General features: G+C 49.3%; 1 protein-coding gene across 1 annotated transcript in view; it reads right to left on the bottom strand.

The window, feature by feature from the left end:
* LOC143998093 (voltage-dependent T-type calcium channel subunit alpha-1I-like) overlaps positions 1-23,975 on the bottom strand; it is a 1,330,488-nt gene that overhangs the window by 229,485 nt on the left and 1,077,028 nt on the right. Inside the window, exon 11 of the mRNA XM_077493843.1 lies at positions 5,697-5,814. Within this exon, the coding sequence (XP_077349969.1) occupies positions 5,697-5,814 (118 nt within the window). The remainder of the gene's footprint in view (positions 1-5,696; positions 5,815-23,975) is intronic.

The following is a 23,975-nucleotide window of genomic DNA, read 5'->3' as shown; positions in this document are numbered from 1 at the left end:
CTTTTCCGCTGCTAGTGTCTCTTCCTCTGCGCCGCCCAAGCTCCCCAGAACCTATTCGACACGACAGGTGAGACGTTGCCATGCTGCGTCTGTTGTGCCTGGAAGCCAAGAGCCACACTGGCCCGGCACTCCTTTCAGCTTTGCGTTCACAGGCAGATCAGTGGCTAACACCGCTCAATTTGACAGTTGGTAAAGTGGTGTGTGACAATGGTGGCAATCTGCTTAGTGCATTGAAACAGGGCAAAATTACACATGTGCCATGCATGGCACACGTCTTAAACTTGGTCGTGCAGCTATTCGTTGTCAAATACCCTGGGGTCCAGGACATCTTGCGGCAGGCAAGGAAAATCTCGGCCCATTTCAGAAGATCTTACACGGCCATGGCTTGCCTTGCTGACATTCAGCAGCGACACATCTACCGGTCAGACGTCTTGCGATTGCCCGACGTGATGGAACTCAACCTTCTTTATGCTTGATAGGCTGCTCCAGCAGAAACATGCAGTTAACGACTACCTGTACGAACTCTGCAGCAGAACAGGTTCTGGGAGCTTGGTTTTTTCACCACGCCAGTGGCTGCTCATGCGCGACGCATGCAGACTTCTGCGGCCATTTGATGAGATCACCAAACTGGTCAGTCGCAGCCATGGCGCCATCAGTGACATGGTACCTTATGCCTTCTTTATGGAGCGTGCATTGTGTCATGTCATTGATCAAGCCGTGGAGAAGCAGGAGCGGGAAGATGAGGAAGTCGCAATGCTGGATGAATTCCCAGGGGGGGCTACTCTATCTGAGACAAGTCAACAACAGGAGTCTGAAGAGGAGTCAGAGGAGGATGGTGCCGGAGCGGATGAGGAGGAGCAAGAAGAGCATGCTTTAAACCTTTCTGGGATCCCTGTTGTTGTCCGTGGATGGGGAGAGGAGAACAAGGAGGACAACATTATCCTGGATGATGAGCAGGAGCCAGGCCACCACACAGCTTCCAGTTTAGTGCAAATGGGGGCCTTCATGCTCCAGTGTTTTAACAGGGACCCCGTATAAAAAGCATAAATGTCAAGGACCAGTACTGGGTATCAACGTACTTAGACACCCGGTACAAACACAAAATGGCGGAAATGTTACCACCATCACAGAGGGCTGTCAGAATGGAGCACTTACAGGCCTTGCTTAGAGAAATTCTGCATTCTGATTTTGCATGCACTGGCAGAGGAATTTCCACTCCTAGAGAAAGAGTTGTGGGTACCAATCCAACAACGCCTGCAAGAAGAGGGCGGTTTGAAGATGTGTTGGTCACTTCTGATATGAGATCATTCTTTCAGCCGACCCATTGACAGTTCTCATCAGGGAACGCCTAGACAGACAGGTGTCTGACTACGTCAGGTTAACGGCCGATGTGGACGCTCTGAGAAGTAATGAACCCCTGGACTACTGGGTGGGCAGGCTTGACAACTGGCAAGAGCTTGCCCAATTTGCAATGGAACTGTTGGCTTGCCCCTCGTACAGTGTCCTGTCTGAAAGGACGTTCAGCGCAGCAAGGGGGATCGTGACCGATAAGCGCACTCGCCTAGCTCACATTTATAAAAATTAATGAGGCATGGATCTCGGAGGAATTCAACACATGTGACCAGTAGACCATGTATATGCATAACTCTATAAACGATTTATATAATCTAGCACACAGATCTTATTTCTACCTTTGGCTCATTTCCTTGTACAAAAAAGCACATCGTACTATATGCTCGTACCCTCCTGTTTGAAGAGGTTGAGCGATGTCATATTTTTGGGTCCCACAGCGAGTTGCTGGTATCAGTGCTCTCTATCTCAGAGCTGGTGTGGTGTCAGTGCTCTCTATCACGGTGCTGGTGTCAGTGCTCTCTATCTCGGTGCTGGTGTGGTGTCAGTGCTCTCTATCTTGGCGCTGGTGTGATCTCAGTGCTCTCTATCTCGGTGCTGGTGTCAGTGCTCTCTATCACGGTGCTGGTGTGGTGTCAGTGCTCTCTATCACGGTGCTGGTGTGGTGTCAGTGCTCTCTATCATGGTGCTGGTGTGGTGTCAGTGCTCTCTATCACGGTGCTGGTGTGGTGTCAGTGCTCTCTATCACGGTGCTGGTGTGGTGTCAGTGCTCTCTATCACGGTGCTGGTGTCAGCTCTCTCTCTCTATCTCAGTGCTGGTGTCAGTGCTCTCTCTCTCTCTCTCTCTCTCTCTCTCGGTGCTGGTGTGGTGTCAGTGCTCTCTATCACGGTGCTGGTGTCAGTGCTCTCTATCACGGTGCTGGTGTGGTCTCAGTGCTCTCTATCATGGTGCTGGTGTCAGTGCTCAGTCTCTATTGTGGTGCTGGTTTCAGACAGTGAGGGAGGTAGCAGCAGAGAAGCCAATCAGCAGGCAGTGCCAGCACCCTGGCTGAGGATCAGCACTGGAATGGCACCTGCGGACCATCACAGTGGAGCCCTGCATAGGTGGGGGTAAGGGCCAGGCAGAGGGAGGGGCTCAAGCACAGGTTGGCACACTGGGACACTGGCACAGGACTGCGCTGCCCTGACTGTGGCACTGATCATCTCCTGCACCCCCTTCATAGCCTGCCCTGACCTTGCCTCTCCTCCATGGCCTTCATGCGCTCCTGGATTGTCAAAATTTCACAGATAGAAAAAGAATGCTTGTCGTTGTCGATCCCAGATTCACTTAATACTTTTATGTCAGTGTCCATGTTGTGGGACTATGTGTGCACAGCTAGTAAGTATTTTGTAGCTGAAAATATGACCTGGAGGTTTTTAAGGTTCTCCTGCCATTAAAGTCAATGGGGTCCACCGTGAACCTTGCAGTTCGCAAACTTTTGGCCACGTTCGCGGTTCGCTTTCGCAAAACGTCCCGTCGGAAGTTCGTCCATCACTACTAGTGAGGTCTTAGTCTATGTTTCCACTATTGCAAGCACAAAGTTGCACTATTTAGAATGTGACTGTGGGCAGCTTTGGTCCAACTTTATGCTCTCTGGATCAAAGTCGCATCAAAGCATTGCAGGTACCTTTTCAAAGTCGCTGACTTTCAAAGTTGCATAGACTCCCTTTTCCTGTGCACAGCTATACTGTATATGTACACTGCACCTTCCATCCCCCCTGTTAGGATAGGGCTTTTTATTTCTTAATTTTCTCATGAATTAGGATGTACAATGAGAGAACACTGGGCAGGAACCTAAGATCAGCTCCTCCCAGCCTGTATACGCCCACTGGCTACACAGGAACAGTGTCCTTCCCTCAAAGTGATGTCACTGGCTTTCAGCAACCACACCCACTGGCTGATTTTACTCTCACAAGGAATTAGAATTGTCATGTGACAGTCCTGGATTCTGAAAAATAAAGATTGAAAAACTGGGATTTTTTTCACTTTGACACATAAGGCTGAACTTAGCTCACATTAATGATTGCAGAGAAAATATGATCACAGTATATAAATATTTACATGGTGATTGTAGAATAGGGGAAAAACTGTTCAGCCTCAGGTTTCTCAAGAGGACAAATGGTCATTCAATGACATTGGATAAGAAGTGGTTTAACCTTATCCAATGTCATTGAATAACACACATATCCAATGTCATTGAATAACACACATATACTTACCTCCACTGTGCAGCTCGTTTTGCACAGAGTGGCCCCCGAACATCCTCTTCTGGGGTCCCAGAAGAGGATGTTTGGGTCCAGCATTTGCGTCCACAGAAATGAATGTCAGACTCAGCCCTGCCCCCAGCACCCATGTCATTGGATTTGATTGACAGCAGCGGGAGCCAATGGCTGCGCTGCTATCAATCTTTTCAATCAAGAGCCGGGACCCCATGGAGAGAGGGACAGCACATCCCCGCTGAGAATGGGAATGAGAATGTTAGAATGGTAAGGATGTGAAACTCCCTTCCACAATTGGTGGTGTCAGTAGGAAGTGTGGACAATGTAAAAAAAAACTTTCAGGTAGGCACCTGTGGCTTGCAGGTCATTTTTCAGCATCCTGCAAGCGCACTGCTCCAGTTTGAAAGCCCTCGGGCTTTCACACTGGAGAGACAGCAGCGGCTTTTTGAGGGCGCTTTGCAGGCGCTATTTTTAGCACTCTAGCGCCTGCAAAGTGTGAGGCGCTTTGCAGGCGCTAGAGTGCTAAAAATAGCGCCTGCAAAGCGCCCTCAAACAGCCGCTGCTGTCTCTCCAGTGTGAAAGCCCGAGGGCTTTCACACTGGAGCAGTGCGCTTGCAGGACGCTGAAAAATGTCCTGCAAGCCGCATCTTTGAAGTGCTGTAGGAGCGGTGTATTTACTGCTCCTAAAGCGCCCCTTCCCATTGAAAACAATGGGCAGCGCTCCAAACCCCTCGCTTTGCGGACAGTTTTAACCCTTTATCTGCCGCTAGCGGGGGTTAAAACTTCCCTGCTAGCTGTGGAAAAAAGGGCTGCTAAAACGATGGTAAAGCGTTGCTAAATATAGCGCTGCTTTACGGCCAGTGCCTCAATGTGAAAGTAGCCTTAGAGTAACCATTATATAGAAATATGGAAAGGGTTGGAGACATAAATGCATACACACATACCCACACAGGTTGAACTGGATGGACTGATGTCTTTATTCAGCCTTACCAACTATGTAAAAAAAAATCTCTATATAAAGACCTTCCACAAGAAAGTTACCTTGGAGGTCAGATTATACCCGTATCCAAATGCCCTTTGCTGTTTATGGGAAACTTTATGTTTCACTCCCCATTCCCATTTATGTTCACAAGGGGTGGGAGGGGGGGGGGGGGGGGTGCACTAAGGCTGGATTCACACCTATGCATTTTTTGTGCTTTTTGCATTTTGCAGATTGGCCCTACAGTCCATTAACCATGGTTTCCTATGGAACACCTTCTGTAGTGCAAATAACCAAAATGCAAAAAGCACTAAAAATGCATAGGTGTGAATCCAGCCTTGAGTTGAAGAGAGCAAAATCTAGTGCAGCTCTGCCTAGAAACCAAAAGGCTTCCAGTTTTTTTTTGTTGCCAAAGCTTAATTGAACAAGCTGAAGTTAGAAGCTGATTGGCTACCATGCACAGCCGCCCCAGATTCTGAGTGCTCCAGTTTTAGTACATCTCCCTACAGTTCCTTCCAGTAGTATGTTGAATTATACTAACAATATTTTTAGAGTTCATGAATAAGCATGAGACTTAAAGAGGGATTCCACCTAAAAAAAAAAAAATTAAAAGCCAGCAGCTATAAATACTACAGCTGCTGACTTTTAATAAATGGACATTCACCTGTCCCGGGTTCCAGCGATGCCGGCAGCCGAGGCCGATCGATCGGCTCTCGGCTGCTGCCGTCACCATTCTAGGTGAGGAAATCAGGAAGTGAAGCGAATCGGCTTCACTTCCCGGTTCCCTACTGCGCATGCGCGAGTCACGCAGCGCAATAGGAATTGTCCGCGCTGTCACTGGGACCCGTGTGTGTCCCAGCAGACAGCGCAGCAGGACAGGAAATGACATAGACTCCCATGGGAGTCTATGCCCGGAAGTGGGTGTAAATACCTGTCTTTGACAGGTATCTCCACCCCCCTCTCCCCTGTAAGGTGCCAATTGTGACACCAGAGGGGGGGAGGGTTCCGATCAGCTGAAGTTCTACTTTAGGGTGGAACCCCGCTTTAAAAGAGGCACATTGAAACATAAAGATGAACACATAACAGATTACAAAGAAAGAGAACAAACCTGGAAGACTGTTACAATTGCCCACAGTAAAGAATCAAAGTTTTTCCGATCAGGTACAGTGTCTCCAGAATCTGTTCTTAGGCTGAATTTACATCCAAAAATATGCATTCCAAGAATACTGCAATGAAATGAGGAATAATAGAATCTGGTTAATTTTTTTTAGGTTGTGGTCTAAGACATTTATGATCCTTAACATGGAAAAAAGAGTTGCATAGGCATTCATAACTATGTAATACCTGACACTAGTCACATATATTATGTTTGTTTTGGTAAAATCGAAATTTCGTTTGAAAAACAGATTTTTCATACTGTGGTACCACATGCTGCATAGGTTTTTTTTAAATGTATTATTATACTTAAAGGTTAAGTTCACCTTTGGAATATGTTACATGTTGGACCCATGTTCCCTCCAATCCCTCCCTCCCTGTGACAGCAGGAGGGGATTCCTCTCCCTGTACCCACTGTCACTTTTTATAAAACAGCGCAGCTGTGTGGGGCTTCACCCACACCATCACATGATTTATTCACATACTTTTGTGGATTAATAAACTACAAGTACCGTCTGTGACCGTGGTAGATTGACTTGTAGTTTCAATGGGCTACAGTGAGAGCTAAAGAGTGCTTTCATAGTCCACTGCCATGTCCTCCGGCTTTCAAACAGAAACCTTGTACAATACAGAGGTACATACAGGCTGAAAGCCAGAGGACATGTCTGCAGGAGACCACACTGCACCCTTGATCTACTGATTACTGGTGCAATGCTTTCCAGGATCCTGCAGGAAATTAACAAATGCAAAAATATATGGATTTGTTTTTTAGGCAGGGTATGGAGGGGTGGCTGTGTGACTGCAATTGTCACAGGGCAGCGCTGTGGGCACTACAGATCCAGCCCACAGCGCTGCTACCATCAGATTTCTCCCCTCCACTATACAGGTCTGTACACAGAGGGGAGAGAGGAACCGGCGTCATCATGACCCCGGTTTGTTTACAAGTGATCGCTCCGTCATTTGACGGAGCAATCACATTGTAAACGGCCGACGGGTGCACCAAGATGGCCACCGCTTCGGAGCTAGACCGAAGCCGCGGCCTTTCCTAAGGCAGAGGAGCGCTTCCGATCCCCGCCCTTGGCGATCTGTTGCACCCCTAGTGGCGATAGATGTAATTGCGGCGTTACAGCAATTACATCTACTGCTCCGTGGGGGTAGATGTAATTGCGGTAACGCTGCCCAAGTAATGGGAACAACGTTACCACAAGGGGAAGAGTAATCAGTTAGATTACTCATTACCCTCTAAAGTAACAGTGTTAAGTAACGCTGTTTATTTTAACTCCGTTACTTACATCACTGTTGGCAGGGTGGTATTGCAGAGTATTGTCCTTGTATTGCAGAGCATTGGCAGGGTATTGGCAGGGTACTGCAGGGTATTGCATGGTATTGTAGAGTATTGGCAGGGTACTGCAGAGTATTGTCAGAGAACTGCAGAGTATTGGCAGGGTATTGCAGAGTATTGGCAGGGTACTACAGAGTATTGGCAGGGTACTGCAGAGTATTGGCAGGGTATTGCAGAGCATTGGCAGGGTACTGCAGAGCATTGGCAGGGTACTGCAGATTATTGCACAGTATTGGCAGGGTATTGCAGAGTATTGTCATTGTATTGCAGAGCATTGGCAGGGTACTGCAGAGTATTGCATGGTATTGCAGAGTATTGGCAGGGTATTGGCAGGATACTGCAGAGTATTGGCAGGGTACTGCAGAATATTGGCAGGGAATTGCAGAGTATTGGCAGGGTATTGGCAGGGTATTGCAGAGTATTGGCAGGGTTTTGGCAGGGTACTGCAGAGTATTGGCAGGCTATTGCAGAGTATTGGCAGGGAATTGCAGAGTATTGGCAGGGAATTGCAGAGTATTGGCAGGGAATTGCAGAGTATTGGCAGGGTATTGCAGAGTATTGGCAGGGAATTGCAGAGTATTGGCAGGGTATTGCAGAGTATTGGCATGAAATTGCAGAGTATTAGCAGGGAATTGCAATGTATTGGCAGGGTATTGGCAGGGTACTGCAGAGTATTGGCAGGGTATTGCAGAGTATTGGCAGGGTACTGCAGAGTATTGGCAGGGTATTGCAGAGCATTGGAAGGGTATTGCAGAGCATTGTCAGGGTATTGACAGGGTATTGCAGAGTATTGCACAATATTGGCAGGGTATTGCAGAGTATTGTCATTGTGTTGCAGAATATTGGCAGGGTATTGCAGAGTATTGGCAGGGTACTGCAGAGTATTGGCAGGGAATTGCAAAGTATTGGCAGGGTATGGAGGGGTGGCTGGGTGACTGCAATTGTCACAGGGCAGCGCTGTGGGCACTACAGATCCAGCCCACAGCGCTGCTGCCATCCGATTTCTCCCCTCCACTATACAGGTCTGTACACAGAGGGGAGAGAGGAACCGGCGTCATCATGACCCTGGTTTGTTTACAAGTGATCACTCCATCATTTGACGGAGCAATCACATTGTAAATAGTGATGGACGAACTTCCGACGGGACGTTTCGCGAACGCGAAACGCGAACGGACACAAACGTTCGCGAAAACGACCGTTCGCCGCGGGCTCCATTGACTTCAATGGGAGGCGAATTTCGCAAACCTTTAGGTCGAATTTGCGGCCACGGGGTAATTATTAGGGGGTAGCACGTAGTCCCACCACCTGGACAATAGCATAATACATGTATGAGGTGAATTTGGGATCGATAACTACAAGCATTTTTTTTTTATTTGGGAAATTGTTCTGACAATTCAGGACTATGGAGCTAATGAAGGCAATGGAGGAGAGGGAAGGTCAGGGACCAGGGTAGGCAAACAAGAGGGTGCAGGAGATACAGAGCACTGACAGCAGCACCGTAATACAGAGCACTGACATCAGCACCGTGACATACAGCGCTGACAGCAGCTCCGTGACATACAGCGCTGACAGCAGCTCCGTGACATACAGCGCTGACAGCAGCTCCGTGACATACAGCGCTGACAGCAGCTCCGTGACATACAGCGCTGACAGCAGCTCCGTGACATACAGCGCTGACAGCAGCACCGTGACATACAGCGCTGACAGCAGCTCCGTGACATACAGCGCTGACAGCAGCTCCGTGACATACAGCGCTGACAGCAGCTCCGTGACATACAGCACTGACAGCAGCTCCGTGACATACAGCGCTGACAGCAGCTCCGTGACATACAGCGCTGACAGCAGCACCGTGACATACAGCGCTGACAGCAGCTCCGTGACATACAGCGCTGACAGCAGCTCCGTGACATACAGCGCTGACAGCAGCTCCGTGACATACAGCACTGACAGCAGCTCCGTGACATACAGCGCTGACAGCAGCTCCGTGACATACAGCGCTGACAGCAGCACCGTGACATACAGCGCTGACAGCAGCTCCGTGACATACAGCGCTGACAGCAGCTCCGTGACATACAGCGCTGACAGCAGCTCCGTGACATACAGCGCTGACAGCAGCTCCGTGACATACAGCGCTGACAGCAGCTCCGTGACATACAGCGCTGACAGCAGCTCCGTGACATACAGCGCTGACAGCAGCTCCGTGACATACAGCGCTGACAGCAGCTCCGTGACATACAGCGCTGACAGCAGCTCCGTGACATACAGCGCTGACAGCAGCACCGTAAGCAGCCCCAGGAGGAAGTCAGCACAGCACAGGGATGGTGTGATCCCCTCATAATAAGAACCCCCAGGAGGAAGTCAGCACAGCACAGGGATGGTGGGAGCCCCTCATAATAAGAACACCCAGGAGGAAGTCAGCACAGCACAGGGATGGTGGGAACCCCTCATAATAAGCAGCCCCAGTAGAAATATGACACCGCTCAACCTCTTCAAAGAGGAGGGTAGGGGCATATAGTACGGTGTGCTTTTTTGGGTCAGGGAAGTGAGCCAAATGAATTAAGAAGGTCTGTGTGCTTGATTCCAAAAATTGTTTATAGACATATACATGGTCTACTGATCACATGTGTTGAATTCCTCCGAGATCCATGCCTCATTCATTTTTAGAAATGTGAGGTAGTTAACACTGTCGTGAGCTAGGCGAGTACGCTTATCGGTCACAATCCCCCCTGCTGCGCTGAACGTCCTTTCGGACAGGACACTGGATGAGGGGCAAGCCAACAGTTCGATTGCAAATTGGGCAAGCTCTGGCCAGAGGTCAAGCCTGCCCACCCAGTAGTCTAGGGGTTCATCACTCCTCAGAGCGTCCACATCGGCCGTTAACCCAATGTAGTCGGACACCTGACGGTCTAGGCGTTCCCTGATGCTGGATCCGGATGACACCTGTCGATGGGTCGGCTGAAAGAATGACCTCATATCCGAAGTCACCAACACATCTTCAAACCGGCCTCTTCTTGCAGGCGCTGTTGGATTGGTACCCGCAAATCCTTCTCTGGGAGTGGGAATTGCTCCTCTGCCAGCGCACGCAAAAGCAGAATGCAGCATTTCTCGAAGCAAGGCCTGGAAGTGCTGCATTCTGACAGCCCTCTGCGACGGCGGTAACATTTCCGCCATTTTGTGTTTGTACCGGGGATCTAAGTACGTTGCCACCCAGTACTGGTCCTTGACCCTCATGCTTTTTATACGGGGGTCCCTATTAAAACACTGGAGCATGAAGGCCCCCATTTGCACTCAAGCGGAAGGTATGTGGTGGTGGTGGTGTTGTTGGTGGTAGTGTCTTTGGGGGTGCACATAGCAGAGAGTGAAGAAGAGGGTGCAGATCGAGAGGATGAGGAGGGTGCAGAAGAATAAGGCTGAGTGAGCCACTCAACCAAGTCTGGTGCGTCCTTTAAAGTAATTGAACGCACCTTCTGCAACTTCCCACTTTGGCTCAAGGCTGTTGCTCCTGCCCTACCCCTACCACCCCTGCGGAAGGGCCTGCCTCTTCCTCTGCCTGTCATTTTTTAAATCACCCTGTGACAAAACTCTTAGTCCCTATACCGCTGAAGGACTGCTGCAGTATAGGGCAGCGGTCAGCAGTAGTGCACGTCAACCCTATGTATTGTGGACCGATAGCGGTCCTTACAGAACAGCAGACTGTACTGCACTCAGGCCTATGTACCGTAGCACCCTATACCAAGTTACCAGTCCTTATAAGAACTTTTGTGGACCAAGCAGGTTGTGTATTAGTGTTTAGCAGACTGTGCGTCAGTCCCTATACCGCTGAAGGACTGCTGCAGTATAGGGCAGCGGTCAGCAGTAGTGCACGGCAACCCTATGTATTGTGGACCGATAGCAGTCCTTACAGAACAGCAGACTGTACTGCACTCAGGCCTATGTACCGTAGCACCCTATACCAAGTTACCAGTCCTTATAAGAACTTTTGTGGACCAAGCAGGTTGTGTGTTAGTGATTAGCAGACTGTACGTCAGTCCCTATACCAATGAAGGACTGCTGCAGTATAGGGCAGCGGTCAGCAGTAGTGCACGGCAACCCTATGTATTGTGGACCGATAGCAGTCCTTACAGAACAGCAGACTGTACTGCACTCAGGCCTATGTACCGTAGCACCCTATACCAAGTTACCAGTCCTTATAAGAACTTTTGTGGACCAAGCAGGTTGTGTGTTAGTGATTAGCAGACTGTACGTCAGTCCCTATACCAATGAAGGACTGCTGCAGTATAGGGCAGCGGTCAGCAGTAGTGCACGGCAACCCTATGTATTGTGGACCGATAGCGGTCCTTACAGAACAGCAGACTGTACTGCACTCAGGCCTATGTACCGTAGCACCCTATACCAAGTTACCAGTCCTTATAAGAACTTTTGTGGACCAAGCAGGTTGTGTATTAGTGTTTAGCAGACTGTGCGTCAGTCCCTATACCGCTGAAGGACTGCTGCAGTATAGGGCAGCGGTCAGCAGTAGTGCACGGCAACCCTATGTATTGTGGACCGATAGCAGTCCTTACAGAACAGCAGACTGTACTGCACTCAGGCCTATGTACCGTAGCACCCTATACCAAGTTACCAGTCCTTATAAGAACTTTTGTGGACCAAGCAGGTTGTGTGTTAGTGTTTAGCAGACTGTGCGTCAGTCCCTATACCGCTGAAGGACTGCTGCAGTATAGGGCAGCGGTCAGCAGTAGTGCACGGCAACCCTATGTATTGTGGACCGATAGCGGTCCTTACAGAACAGCAGACTGTAACGCACTCAGGCCTATGTACCGTAGCACCCTATACCAAGTTACCAGTCCTTATAAGAACTTTTGTGGACCAAGCAGGTTGTGTGTTAGTGATTAGCAGACTGTACGTCAGTCCCTATACCAATGAAGGACTGCTGCAGTATAGGGCAGCGGTCAGCAGTAGTGCACGGCAACCCTATGTATTGTGGACCGATAGCGGTCCTTACAGAACAGCAGACTGTACTGCACTCAGGCCTATGTACCGTAGCACCCTATACCAAGTTACCAGTCCTTATAAGAACTTTTGTGGACCAAGCAGGTTGTGTATTAGTGTTTAGCAGACTGTGCGTCAGTCCCTATACCGCTGAAGGACTGCTGCAGTATAGGGCAGCGGTCAGCAGTAGTGCACGGCAACCCTATGTATTGTGGACCGATAGCAGTCCTTACAGAACAGCAGACTGTACTGCACTCAGGCCTATGTACCGTAGCACCCTATACCAAGTTACCAGTCCTTATAAGAACTTTTGTGGACCAAGCAGGTTGTGTGTTAGTGTTTAGCAGACTGTGCGTCAGTCCCTATACCGCTGAAGGACTGCTGCAGTATAGGGCAGCGGTCAGCAGTAGTGCACGTCAACCCTATGTATTGTGGACCGATAGCGGTCCTTACAGAACAGCAGACTGTAACGCACTCAGGCCTATGTACCGTAGCACCCTATACCAAGTTACCAGTCCTTATAAGAACTTTTGTGGACCAAGCAGGTTGTGTATTAGTGTTTAGCAGACTGTGCGTCAGTCCCTATACCGCTGAAGGACTGCTGCAGTATAGGGCAGCGGTCAGCAGTAGTGCACGGCAACCCTATGTATTGTGGACCGATAGCAGTCCTTACAGAACAGCAGACTGTACTGCACTCAGGCCTATGTACCGTAGCACCCTATACCAAGTTACCAGTCCTTATAAGAACTTTTGTGGACCAAGCAGGTTGTGTGTTAGTGTTTAGCAGACTGTGCGTCAGTCCCTATACCGCTGAAGGACTGCTGCAGTATAGGGCAGCGGTCAGCAGTAGTGCACGGCAACCCTATGTATTGTGGACCGATAGCGGTCCTTACAGAACAGCAGACTGTAACGCACTCAGGCCTATGTACCGTAGCACCCTATACCAAGTTACCAGTCCTTATAAGAACTTTTGTGGACCAAGCAGGTTGTGTGTTAGTGATTAGCAGACTGTACGTCAGTCCCTATACCAATGAAGGACTGCTGCAGTATAGGGCAGCGGTCAGCAGTAGTGCACGGCAACCCTATGTATTGTGGACCGATAGCGGTCCTTACAGAACAGCAGACTGTACTGCACTCAGGCCTATGTACCGTAGCACCCTATACCAAGTTACCAGTCCTTATAAGAACTTTTGTGGACCAAGCAGGTTGTGTATTAGTGTTTAGCAGACTGTGCGTCAGTCCCTATACCGCTGAAGGACTGCTGCAGTATAGGGCAGCGGTCAGCAGTAGTGCACGGCAACCCTATGTATTGTGGACCGATAGCAGTCCTTACAGAACAGCAGACTGTACTGCACTCAGGCCTATGTACCGTAGCACCCTATACCAAGTTACCAGTCCTTATAAGAACTTTTGTGGACCAAGCAGGTTGTGTGTTAGTGTTTAGCAGACTGTGCGTCAGTCCCTATACCGCTGAAGGACTGCTGCAGTATAGGGCAGCGGTCAGCAGTAGTGCACGGCAACCCTATGTATTGTGGACCGATAGCAGTCCTTACAGAACAGCAGACTGTACTGCACTCAGGCCTATGTACCGTAGCACCCTATACCAAGTTACCAGTCCTTATAAGAACTTTTGTGGACCAAGCAGGTTGTGTGTTAGTGTTTAGCAGACTGTGCGTCAGTCCCTATACCGCTGAAGGACTGCTGCAGTATAGGGCAGCGGTCAGCAGTAGTGCACGTCAACCCTATGTATTGTGGACCGATAGCGGTCCTTACAGAACAGCAGACTGTAACGCACTCAGGCCTATGTACCGTAGCACCCTATACCAAGTTACCAGTCCTTATAAGAACTTTTGTGGACCAAGCAGGTTGTGTATTAGTGTTTAGCAGACTGTGCGTCAGTCCCTATACCGCTGAAGGACTGCTGCAGTATAGGGCAGCGGTCAGCAGTAGTGCACGTCAACCCTATGTATTGTGGACCGATAGCAGTCCTTACAGAACAGCAGACTGTACTGCACTCAGGCCTATGTACCGTAGCACCCTATACCAAGTTACCAGTCCTTATAAGAACTTTTGTGGACCAAGCAGGTTGTGTGTTAGTGTTTAGCAGACTGTGCGTCAGTCCCTATACCGCTGAAGGACTGCTGCAGTATAGGGCAGCGGTCAGCAGTAGTGCACGGCAACCCTATGTATTGTGGACCGATAGCAGTCCTTACAGAACAGCAGACTGTACTGCACTCAGGCCTATGTACCGTAGCACCCTATACCAAGTTACCAGTCCTTATAAGAACTTTTGTGGACCAAGCAGGTTGTGTGTTAGTGTTTAGCAGACTGTGCGTCAGTCCCTATACCGCTGAAGGACTGCTGCAGTATAGGGCAGCGGTCAGCAGTAGTGCACGTCAACCCTATGTATTGTGGACCGATAGCGGTCCTTACAGAACAGCAGACTGTAACGCACTCAGGCCTATGTACCGTAGCACCCTATACCAAGTTACCAGTCCTTATAAGAACTTTTGTGGACCAAGCAGGTTGTGTATTAGTGTTTAGCAGACTGTGCGTCAGTCCCTATACCGCTGAAGGACTGCTGCAGTATAGGGCAGCGGTCAGCAGTAGTGCACGGCAACCCTATGTATTGTGGACCGATAGCGGTCCTTACAGAACAGCAGACTGTACCGCACCCAAGCCTATGTACCGTAGCACCCTAGACAGACCAAGTTACCAGTCCTGATAAAGAGCTTTGTGGAACAAGTGAGTTGTGAATGATTAGCAGACTGCAGCAGAAGGGCAGCAGTCAAGTATAATATTCTTTCTATATTTGGAAGAAAGAATATTATACGTGTACAAGCCTATTACCGTACCACTGATACCAGTCCTGAAAAGAACCTTTGTGGAACTAATAGTAACAGCAAGTCTTTAAAATTATCCTCACTGCCTGACACACTGCTTCCTGCCTGTCCCTATACAAATTGGCAAAAAAGAGTAGGCTGGAACGATTAGCTGGAACAGCTCTTTTGTGGACCTGATAGTAACAGCTAATGATGATGATGATGATGATGATGAAGAAAGACTAATCTGGCTGAGCTGTCCCTAAAATAGCAGCATACAGCGCTCTGTCCCTTTATCTAAACTGACAAAAGAAACTCAGGCTGCTGACCTAACACCTATACCAGTCCTGAAAAGAACTTTTGTGTACCAAATAGCTAGCGTTTTCTCTGTCCCTACTCCACACAGGATCCTTTCCCTACAGTGACAGAAGAAAGAATGTAAAATGGCCACCGGATCGGGTGTATTTATAGGTTAGGGGGAATGTCCAAGTGTCCATGAGCTGTCATGTCTCAATTGGTTGTCCTGTAACACATGATAAACGTGTCACGAAAGGTTAAAGTTCTTGTATACATTAAACACGTAAGTCCGCCGGGGCGAACGACGGAAAAAGGCGTTCGAACCCGCGGACGGCGAAAGTCGGAAATTCGCCGCGAAACGACCGCCGGGCGAACCGTTCGGCCATCACTAATTGTAAACGGCCGACGGGTGCACCAAGATGGCCACCGCTTCGGAGCTAGGCCGAAGCTGCGGCCTTTCCTAAGGCCGAGGAGCGCTCCGGATCGCCACGCTTGGCGATCCGTTGCGCCCCTAGTGGCGATACATGTAATTGCGGCGTTATGGCAATTACATCTACTGCTCCGATGTAATTGCGTAATTGCGGTAACGCTGCCCAAGTAATGGGAACAACGTTACCACAAGGGGAAGAGTAATCAGTTAGATTACTCATTACCCTCTAAAGTAACGGCGTTAAGTAACGCTGTTTACTTTAACTCCGTTACTTACATCACTGTTGGCAGGGTAATGCAGAATATTGTCCTTGTATTGCAGAGCATTGGCAGGGTATTGGCAGGGTACTGCAGGGTATTGCATGGTATTGCAGAGTATTGGCAGGGTATTGCAGAGTATTGGCAGGGTACTGCAGAGTATTGTCAGGGTATTGCAGAGTATTGGCAGGGTATTGCAGAGTATTGACAGGGTATTGGCAGGGTACTGCAGAGTATTGGCAGGGTATTGCAGAGTATTGGCAGAGAATTGCAGAGTATTGGCAGGGTATTGCAGAGTATTGGCAGGGTACTGCAGAGTATTGGCAGAGAACTGCAGGGTATTGCAGAGTATTGGCAGGGTACTACAGAGTATTGGCAGAGTATTGCAGAGTATTGGCAGGGTATTGCAGAGCATTGGCAGGGTACTGCAGAGTATTGGCAGGGTACTGCAGAGTATTGCACAGTATTGGCAGGGTATTGCAGAGTATTGTCATTGTATTGCAGAGCATTGGCAGGGTATTGGCAGGGTACTGCAGAGTATTGCATGGTATTGCAGAGTATTGGCAGGGTATTGGCAGGATACTGCAGAGTATTGGCAGGGTACTTGTCACGTACCTAGTGATGGAGCCTGATATGCAGAGGACGGCCTCTCTTACAACTCTGACTTGGAGCCCCTGATAGAGCTGACAGGAAGCACCGAGATGCAGAGTCGCACGAGTGCCTGGTGGGATCGCTGAACCTGGAGCTGGATCAGAGCACTCGGCCGGGCTGTAGAGGTGTCTGTAGAACTCCCAGAGCAGTGATAGGCAGGTAGCTGGAACAAGTAGACAACTGATCCCCACAGGCAGGAGTGCAGATGCAGCAGAAGGGATGGTGGCACCCTCAAGGCTGAAGAGTAGGCAAGTACAGGCAGGCCGGGTCATACACAACGGGCACGTCAGGAACAGGGGCTGAAGCAGAAGCAGAATCAGATTACAGGCCGGGTCGTCAATAGGCTGGCAGCAGAGTAGCAGAAGGAGCAGGCAGGTGCGGAGTGGGGGACAAGCTGGGTTCGGATGCAGGCAGGAAACAGGAACGTCAGGAAGCAAGCCAGGTCACAACAGGAACAGAAGTCAGGTAGCTAATTGCAGGTTACACAGGGAACGCTGTAGAGCAGACAGCACTGAGCCTGGAAACTGGCTGAGTTTAAATAGCCTGTTTGGGCGGACAAAGCTGTCACATGGTGCGTGCACACCGTGCACACCAATGGCATCCTGACAGGGGCAGAGGTAATAGGTCATCTTCTTCTGCAGCCATCTTGGGTGCTGGCATGCCCTTCCTGACAGGAAGAGGTAACAGGTCGTCTTCTTTGGCAGCCATCTTGGGTGCTGGCATGCCCTTCCTGACACTGCCCCTCCCCAAAGGGCAGCCTCCGGGTGCCCAACTTGGCCCACTTGTCAGGATGGGAGTTCGTGAAATTACTTCCTTATTGTATGCCTGTGTCTTTGCCATTGTTTCCTGTAGCAGTTTGTTATTGGCGTTGAAGAAATTTATGGTTTCAGAAACAGCTGGTACAGGGGAATCTGGAATTGTATTCGACAAAAAAGAAGGGTGGAAACCGTTGTTTGCAAAAAATGGAGATTGCTTTGTAGCAGAGTGTACTGAATTGTTATAAGAAAACTCGGCCAGGGGAAGCAGAGAAGCCCAATCGTCTTGAGAAAATGAGGAGAAACATCGCAGGTACTGTTCGAGGGTCTGATTAGTCCTCTCTGTTTGCCCATTCGTTTGTGGGTGATATGCAGAAGAAAATGAAAATTCAATCCTGAGCGAATCACATAAAGCTCTCCAGAATCTGGATGTAAACTGCACCCCACGGTCGGACACAATATTGGCCGGAATCCCGTGAAGCCTTACGATCTCCTTGACAAAGGTTTGAGCTGTTTCTTGAGCAGATGGTGTGCCCTTCATGGGCAGGAAGTGTGCCATCTTAGACAGCCTATCGACAACTACAAAAATGGTGTTGTGGCCCTCAGATGGGAGGAGTTCTACAATAAAATCTATTCAGATCATCTTCCAAGGTCTACTGGGAACTGGTAAGGGTTTTAGAAGACCCCAGGCTCTGGATCTGCTGGTTTTATTGCGGATGGTACAAGATTCTACATATTTCCTAAAATCTTTCTCCACCCCCAGCCACCAAAATGTCCGTTGTACTAATTCAGTTGTCTTGCCAATGCCAAAGTGACCTGCCAGCACATGATCATGGCATCGCCCCAGAATGGCCATTCGGAGGTCTTCCGGCACAAAGACCTTGTCTTGGTGCCAAAGTAGCCCATCCTTTGCCAGTAGAGAGACCCCAGCTGGTGAAGGGTTCCTTACTAGAGTTTGTTTAATTTGTTTTATTAACTCTCCTTGAAGCAACATGAAGTTCCCAGGGGATAGAATGGTATCAGGAGATGAGATTTCTTCAGGTTTGCTGAACATGCGTGATAGCGCATCGGGTTTTGTATTCTTCGATCCGGGCCTGAATGTTAAGTGGAAAGTGAATCTAGAAAAGAATAGTGCCCACCTGGCTTGTGGGGGTTTCAATCTTTTTGCTGTTCTTAAATACTTGAGGTTCTTATGATCTGTATAGATCAAGATTGGGTGTGCAGCCCCTTCTAGCAGGTACCTCCATTCCTCCAGAGCGGCTTTGATGGCCAAAAGTTCACGGTCCCCGACGTCGTAGTTCCTTTCAGCATTTGACAGCTTGCGGGAAAAAAAAGCAACTGGATGCAGTAGAGCCTTAGCTCCCTGCCTCTGAGATAATATTGCTCCGACTGCTGTTTCTGAGGCATCTACTTCCAAGACATAGGGCAGGGCTGGATCAGGGTGTTTCAGGACAGATGCAGATGTGAAAAGTCTTTTTAGGGTGTCAAAAGCTTTCTGAGCTTCCGGAGACCAAGAGAATCTTGTACCTTGCTTGGTTAAACTTGTAATGAGGGATATGATTGCAGAAAAATTTCTGATGAATTTTCGATAAAAATTTGTGAACCCCACGAAACGTTGGACACCCTTCCTATCAATGGGAGCAGGCCAATCCAGGATGGCTGTAACCTTCTGGGGATCCATCTGGATGCCTTCAGTGGAAATGATTAAACCCAGGAATTGGATGCTTTGGCGTTCAAATACGCATTTCTCTGGTTTTGCATACAGTCCATGTTGTCGAAGACGACTCAATACATTTTTGACGTGACTACGGTGGTGATCTAGAGAGGGAGAGAAGATTAGTATATCATCAAGATAAACAACAACAAAAAGATCCAGGAAATCTCGGAAGACATCGTTGATGAAGTGCTGAAAAGTAGCGGGAGCATTGCAAAGTCCAAAGGGCATTACGAGGTATTCGAAATGCCCAAACCGTGTGCGGAACGCCGTCTTCCATTCATCCCCCTCTCATATGCGAACCAGGTTATAAGCACCCCGAAGATCCAATTTTGTGAAAATAGTGGCCGTACCGAGTCGCTGAATAGTTCAGGCACAAGTGGAAGAGGGTAAAGTTTTTTTACAGTGATCTTGTTAAGTTCACGGTAGTCCACGCAGGGGCGCAATGAGTGGTCCTTTTTTTCTACAAAGAAGATCCCCGCTCCAGCAGGAGATGTGGAAGGGCGAATGAACCCCTTTTTAAAGTTCTCATCAATGTAGTCTTTCAAAGCAACAAGTTCAGATTCAGATAGAGGAAAGATCCTGCCAAAAGGAACTTCAACCCCAGGGAGGAGCTCAAGTGGACAGTCATAGGCCCTGTGAGGAGGAAGCGTTTCTGCCCCCTTTTTGCTGAAAACGTCCAAAAAGTCGTGGTATGCCACTGGAACAACTTGGCGAGCTTCGGACTCCACATCGATGCACAGCAGGTTCTGATGATTCTCTTGCCAGCAATGCTGAAGGCAATAGGGGGAAAGAAACTTGATTTCTTCTGTAACCCAGTTAATGTGAGGGTTATGAGCTTTTAACCAAGGCATACCCAGAATGATTGGGAACAGAGGGGAGGCAATGGCATCTAGGCGTAGAAGCTCTTGATGGTTCTTGGCAATGGTGGTGGATAACGGGATGGTTTCATGAGTAACCAATCCAGATTGAATGGTGGATCCGTCTGCCAGATGTACAGAAAGTCTCTGAGCCTTGGGTAGTAGAGGAATGTGATGTTTGGCAGCAAAAGCTAAATCTATGAAACAGCTGCAAGCTCCAGAGTCAATTATAGCGGGAGTCTGGATAACTCCTCCTGGGAGCTGCAACAAAATGGAAAGAGCAAGATGAGCAGAGTTATTGGGTAGAGATGGAGGAGAAGCGGATGTAACTGAGAGGCACTTACGGATCTTGACTGGGCAAGACCTCACATAATGTCCTGATCCTCCACAGTACAGGCAAATATTTAGCTGGCGTCTGCGCTGGCGTTCTTCCGTAGTCAAAGAAGGGCGGAGGAGACCAAGCTGCATGGGTTCAGATGCATCTGAAGCGGATGCGGCAGGAGCAGGTGAAGCGGGACTGAAAGAACCAGGCACTCTTGGAAGCATCCATACTGGGCGTGACTGGTCGGTGGCTCGTTCTGACCTACGTTCCCTTAGACGACAGTCAATCTGGATGGACAAATTTATAAGTGTCTCCAAGGTGGAAGGAACACCTGTTCGTGCTAGCTCGTCCTTGAGCTGATCAGAAAGGCCCATGCGAAACTGGTAACGCAGGGCAGCATCGTTCCAGCTGGTATCGGAACTCCATCGCCTAAATTCAGAAACATAGTCCTCCACGGCCCTGCGACCCTGCCGAAGCATGTGAAGAGCAGCTTCCGCAGTAGCGGCTTGCTGGGGGTCTTCATATAGCTGAGCCATGGCTCCAAAAAAAGAGGCTAAGTCCATCAGAGATGTGGCCTTTTGTTCAAGGAGCCGGTGGGCCCAGGCCTGCGGTTCCCCCTGAAGCAAGGAAATGACAAACCCGACCTTGGTGGCTTCCAGGGAGAAGGTGTGTGGTTGTAGCGAAAAATAGAGTTCGCATGCGTTGCGAAAGGCTCTGAACTTGTTGCGTTCTCCTTGGAACTTTTCAGGAGTTGGAACTCTGGGTTCAGGTGGTAGCATAACAACTACGGGGGTTGCTGACATCCCAGAAGTGGAAGGTGCTTGAGCAGGAGCAGAGGCAGACAAGGTCTATATTTGGCCTTCCAGCTGGGTATAACCCTGCTGTAAGTCTTTACGGCTTGGGTTAATCCAGCTAGGTGTTGGCAGAGTTCCTCCATAGGAGAGGGTCCTCGCACAGGCTCGGACATGGCTGTCTGCTACTGTCACGTACCTGGTGATTGAGCCTGATATGCAGAGGACGGCCTCTCTTACAACTCTGACTTGGAGCCCCTGATAGAGCTGACAGGAAGCACCGAGATGCAGAGTCGCACGAGTGCCTGGTGGGATCGCTGAACCTGGAGCTGGATCAGAGCACTCGGCCGGGCTGTAGAGGTGTCTGTAGAACTCCCAGAGCAGTGATAGGCAGGTAGCTGGAACAAGTAGACAACTGATCCCCACAGGCAGGAGTGCAGATGCAGCAGAAGGGATGGTGGCACCCTCAAGGCTGAAGAGAAGGCAAGTACAGGCAGGCCGGGTCATACACAATGGGCACGTCAGGAACAGGGGCTGAAGCAGAAGCAGAATCAGATTACAGGCCGGGTCGTCAACAGGCTGGCAGCGGATTAGCAGAAGGAGCAGGCAGGTGCGGAGTGGGGGACAAGCCGGGGTCGGATGCAGGCAGGAAACAGGAACGTCAGGAAGCAAGCCGGGTCACAACAGGAACAGAAGTCAGATAGCTAATTGCAGGTTACACAGGGAACGCTGTAGAGCAGACAGCACTGAGCCTGGAAACTGGCTGAGTTTAAATAGCCTGTTTGGGTGGATAAAGCTGTCACATGGTGCGTGCACACCAATGGCATCCTGACAGGGGCAGAGGTAATAGGTCATCTTCTTCTGCAGCCATCTTGGGTGCTGGCATGCCCTTCCTGACAGGAAGAGGTAATAGGTCGTCTTCTTTGGCAGCCATCTTGGGTGCTGGCATGCCCTTCCTGACAGTACTGCAGAATATTGGCAGGGAATTGCAGAGTATTGGCAGGGTATTGCAGAGTATTGGCAGGGTATTGGCAGGGTATTGCAGAGTATTGGCAGGGTTTTGGCAGGGTACTGCAGAGTATTGGCAGGCTATTGCAGAGTATTGGCAGGGTATTGCAGAGTATTGGCAGGGTATTGCAGATTATTGGCAGGGAAATGCAGAGTATTGGCAGGGTATTGCAGAGTATTGGCATGAAATTGCAGAGTATTAGCAGGGAATTGCAATGTATTGGCAGGGTATTGGCAGGGTACTGCAGAGTATTGGCAGGGTATTGCAGAGTATTGGCAGGGTATTGGCAGGGTATTGCAGAGCATTGGCAGGGTATTGCAGAGCATTGGCAGGGTATTGACAGGGTATTGCAGAGTATTGCACAATATTGGCAGGGTATTGCAGAGTATTGCATGGTATTGCAGAGCATTGGCAGGGTACTGCAGAGTATTGGCAGGGTCTTGCAGAGTATTGGCAGGGCATTGGCAGGGTGCTGCAGAGTATTGGCAGGGTATTGCAGAGTATTGGCAGGGTACTGCAGAGTATTGCAGAGTATTGGCAGGGTATTGCAGAATATTGGCAGGGTATTGCAGAGTATTGGCAGGGTACTGCAGAGTATTGGCATGGAATTGCAAAGTATTGGCAGGGTATGGAGGGGTGGCTGTGTGACTGCAATTGTCACAGGGCAGCGCTGTGGGCACTACAGATCCAGCCCACAGCGCTGCTGCCATCCGATTTCTCCCCTCCACTATACAGGTCTGTACACAGAGGGGAGAGAGGAACCGGCGTCATCATGACCCCGGTTTGTTTACAAGTGATCGCTCCGTCATTTGACGGAGCAATCACATTGTAAACAGCCGACGGGTGCACCAAGATGGCCACCGTTTCGGAGCTAGACCGAAGCCGCGGCCTTTCCTAAGGCAGAGGAGCACTCCGGATCGCCGTGCTTGGCGATCCGTTGCGCCCCCTAGTGGCGATAGATGTAATTGCGGCGTTACAGCAATTACATCTACTGCTCCGTGGCGGTAGATGTAATTGCGGTAACACTGCCCAAGTAATGGGAACAACGTTACCACAAGGGGAAGAGTAATCAGTTAGATTACTCATTACCCTCTAAAGTAACGGCGTTAAGTAACGCTGTTTACTTTAACTCTGTTACTTACATCACTGTTGGCAGGGTATTACAGAGTATTGTCCTTGTATTGCAGAGCATTGGCAGGGTATTGGCAGGGTACTGCAGGGTATTGCATGGTATTGCAGAGTATTGGCAGGGTATTGCAGAGTATTGGCAGGGTATTGCAGAGTATTGACAGGGTATTGGCAGGGTACTGCAGAGTATTGGCAGGGTATTGCAGAGTATTGGCAGAGAATTGCAGAGTATTGGCAGGGTATTGCAGAGTATTGACAGGGTACTACAGAGTATTGGCAGGGTACTACAGAGTATTGGCAGGGTATTGCAGAGTATTGTCAGGGTACTACAGAGTATTGGCAGGGTATTGCAGAGTATTGGCAGGGTATTGCAGAGCATTGGCAGGGTACTGCAGAGCATTGGCAGGGTACTGCAGAGTATTGCACAGTATTGGCAGGGTACTGCAGAGTATTGGCAGGGTATTGGCAGGGTACTGCAGAGTATTGGCAGAGTATTGCAGAGTATTGGCAGGGTATTGCAGAGCATTGGCAGGGTATTGCAGAGCATTGGCAGGGTACTGCAGAGCATTGGCAGGGTACTGCAGAGTATTGCACAGTATTGACAGGGTATTGCAGAGTATTGTCATTGTATTGCAATGTGTATACATATATATGTATACATATATATGTATGTATATAATTTATTTATATTTTTTTACTATGGGTGATCTAATTTCCATGTATTTATGTTCCGCAGTTCTTTTGCCCCTGGTGGATTTTGTTTGTTGTGCCTGCTGTGTTCGGGTTGCTCCCTGTCCTCTTTTTCTCGGGAGTTGCGATTCGTGCTAGGCGCTGCCCCCTGCCCCCCATTGGTTTGACCAGGTGA

Source organism: Lithobates pipiens, unplaced genomic scaffold, assembly GCF_037356315.1.
Source record: "Lithobates pipiens isolate NorthernLeopardFrog02 unplaced genomic scaffold, aLitPip1_a1.2 Scaffold_19, whole genome shotgun sequence".
Taxonomy (NCBI): domain Eukaryota; kingdom Metazoa; phylum Chordata; class Amphibia; order Anura; family Ranidae; genus Lithobates; species Lithobates pipiens.
The sequence above is the reverse complement of the archived record's forward strand: the minus strand, read 5'-3'. Positions and strand labels throughout refer to the sequence as shown.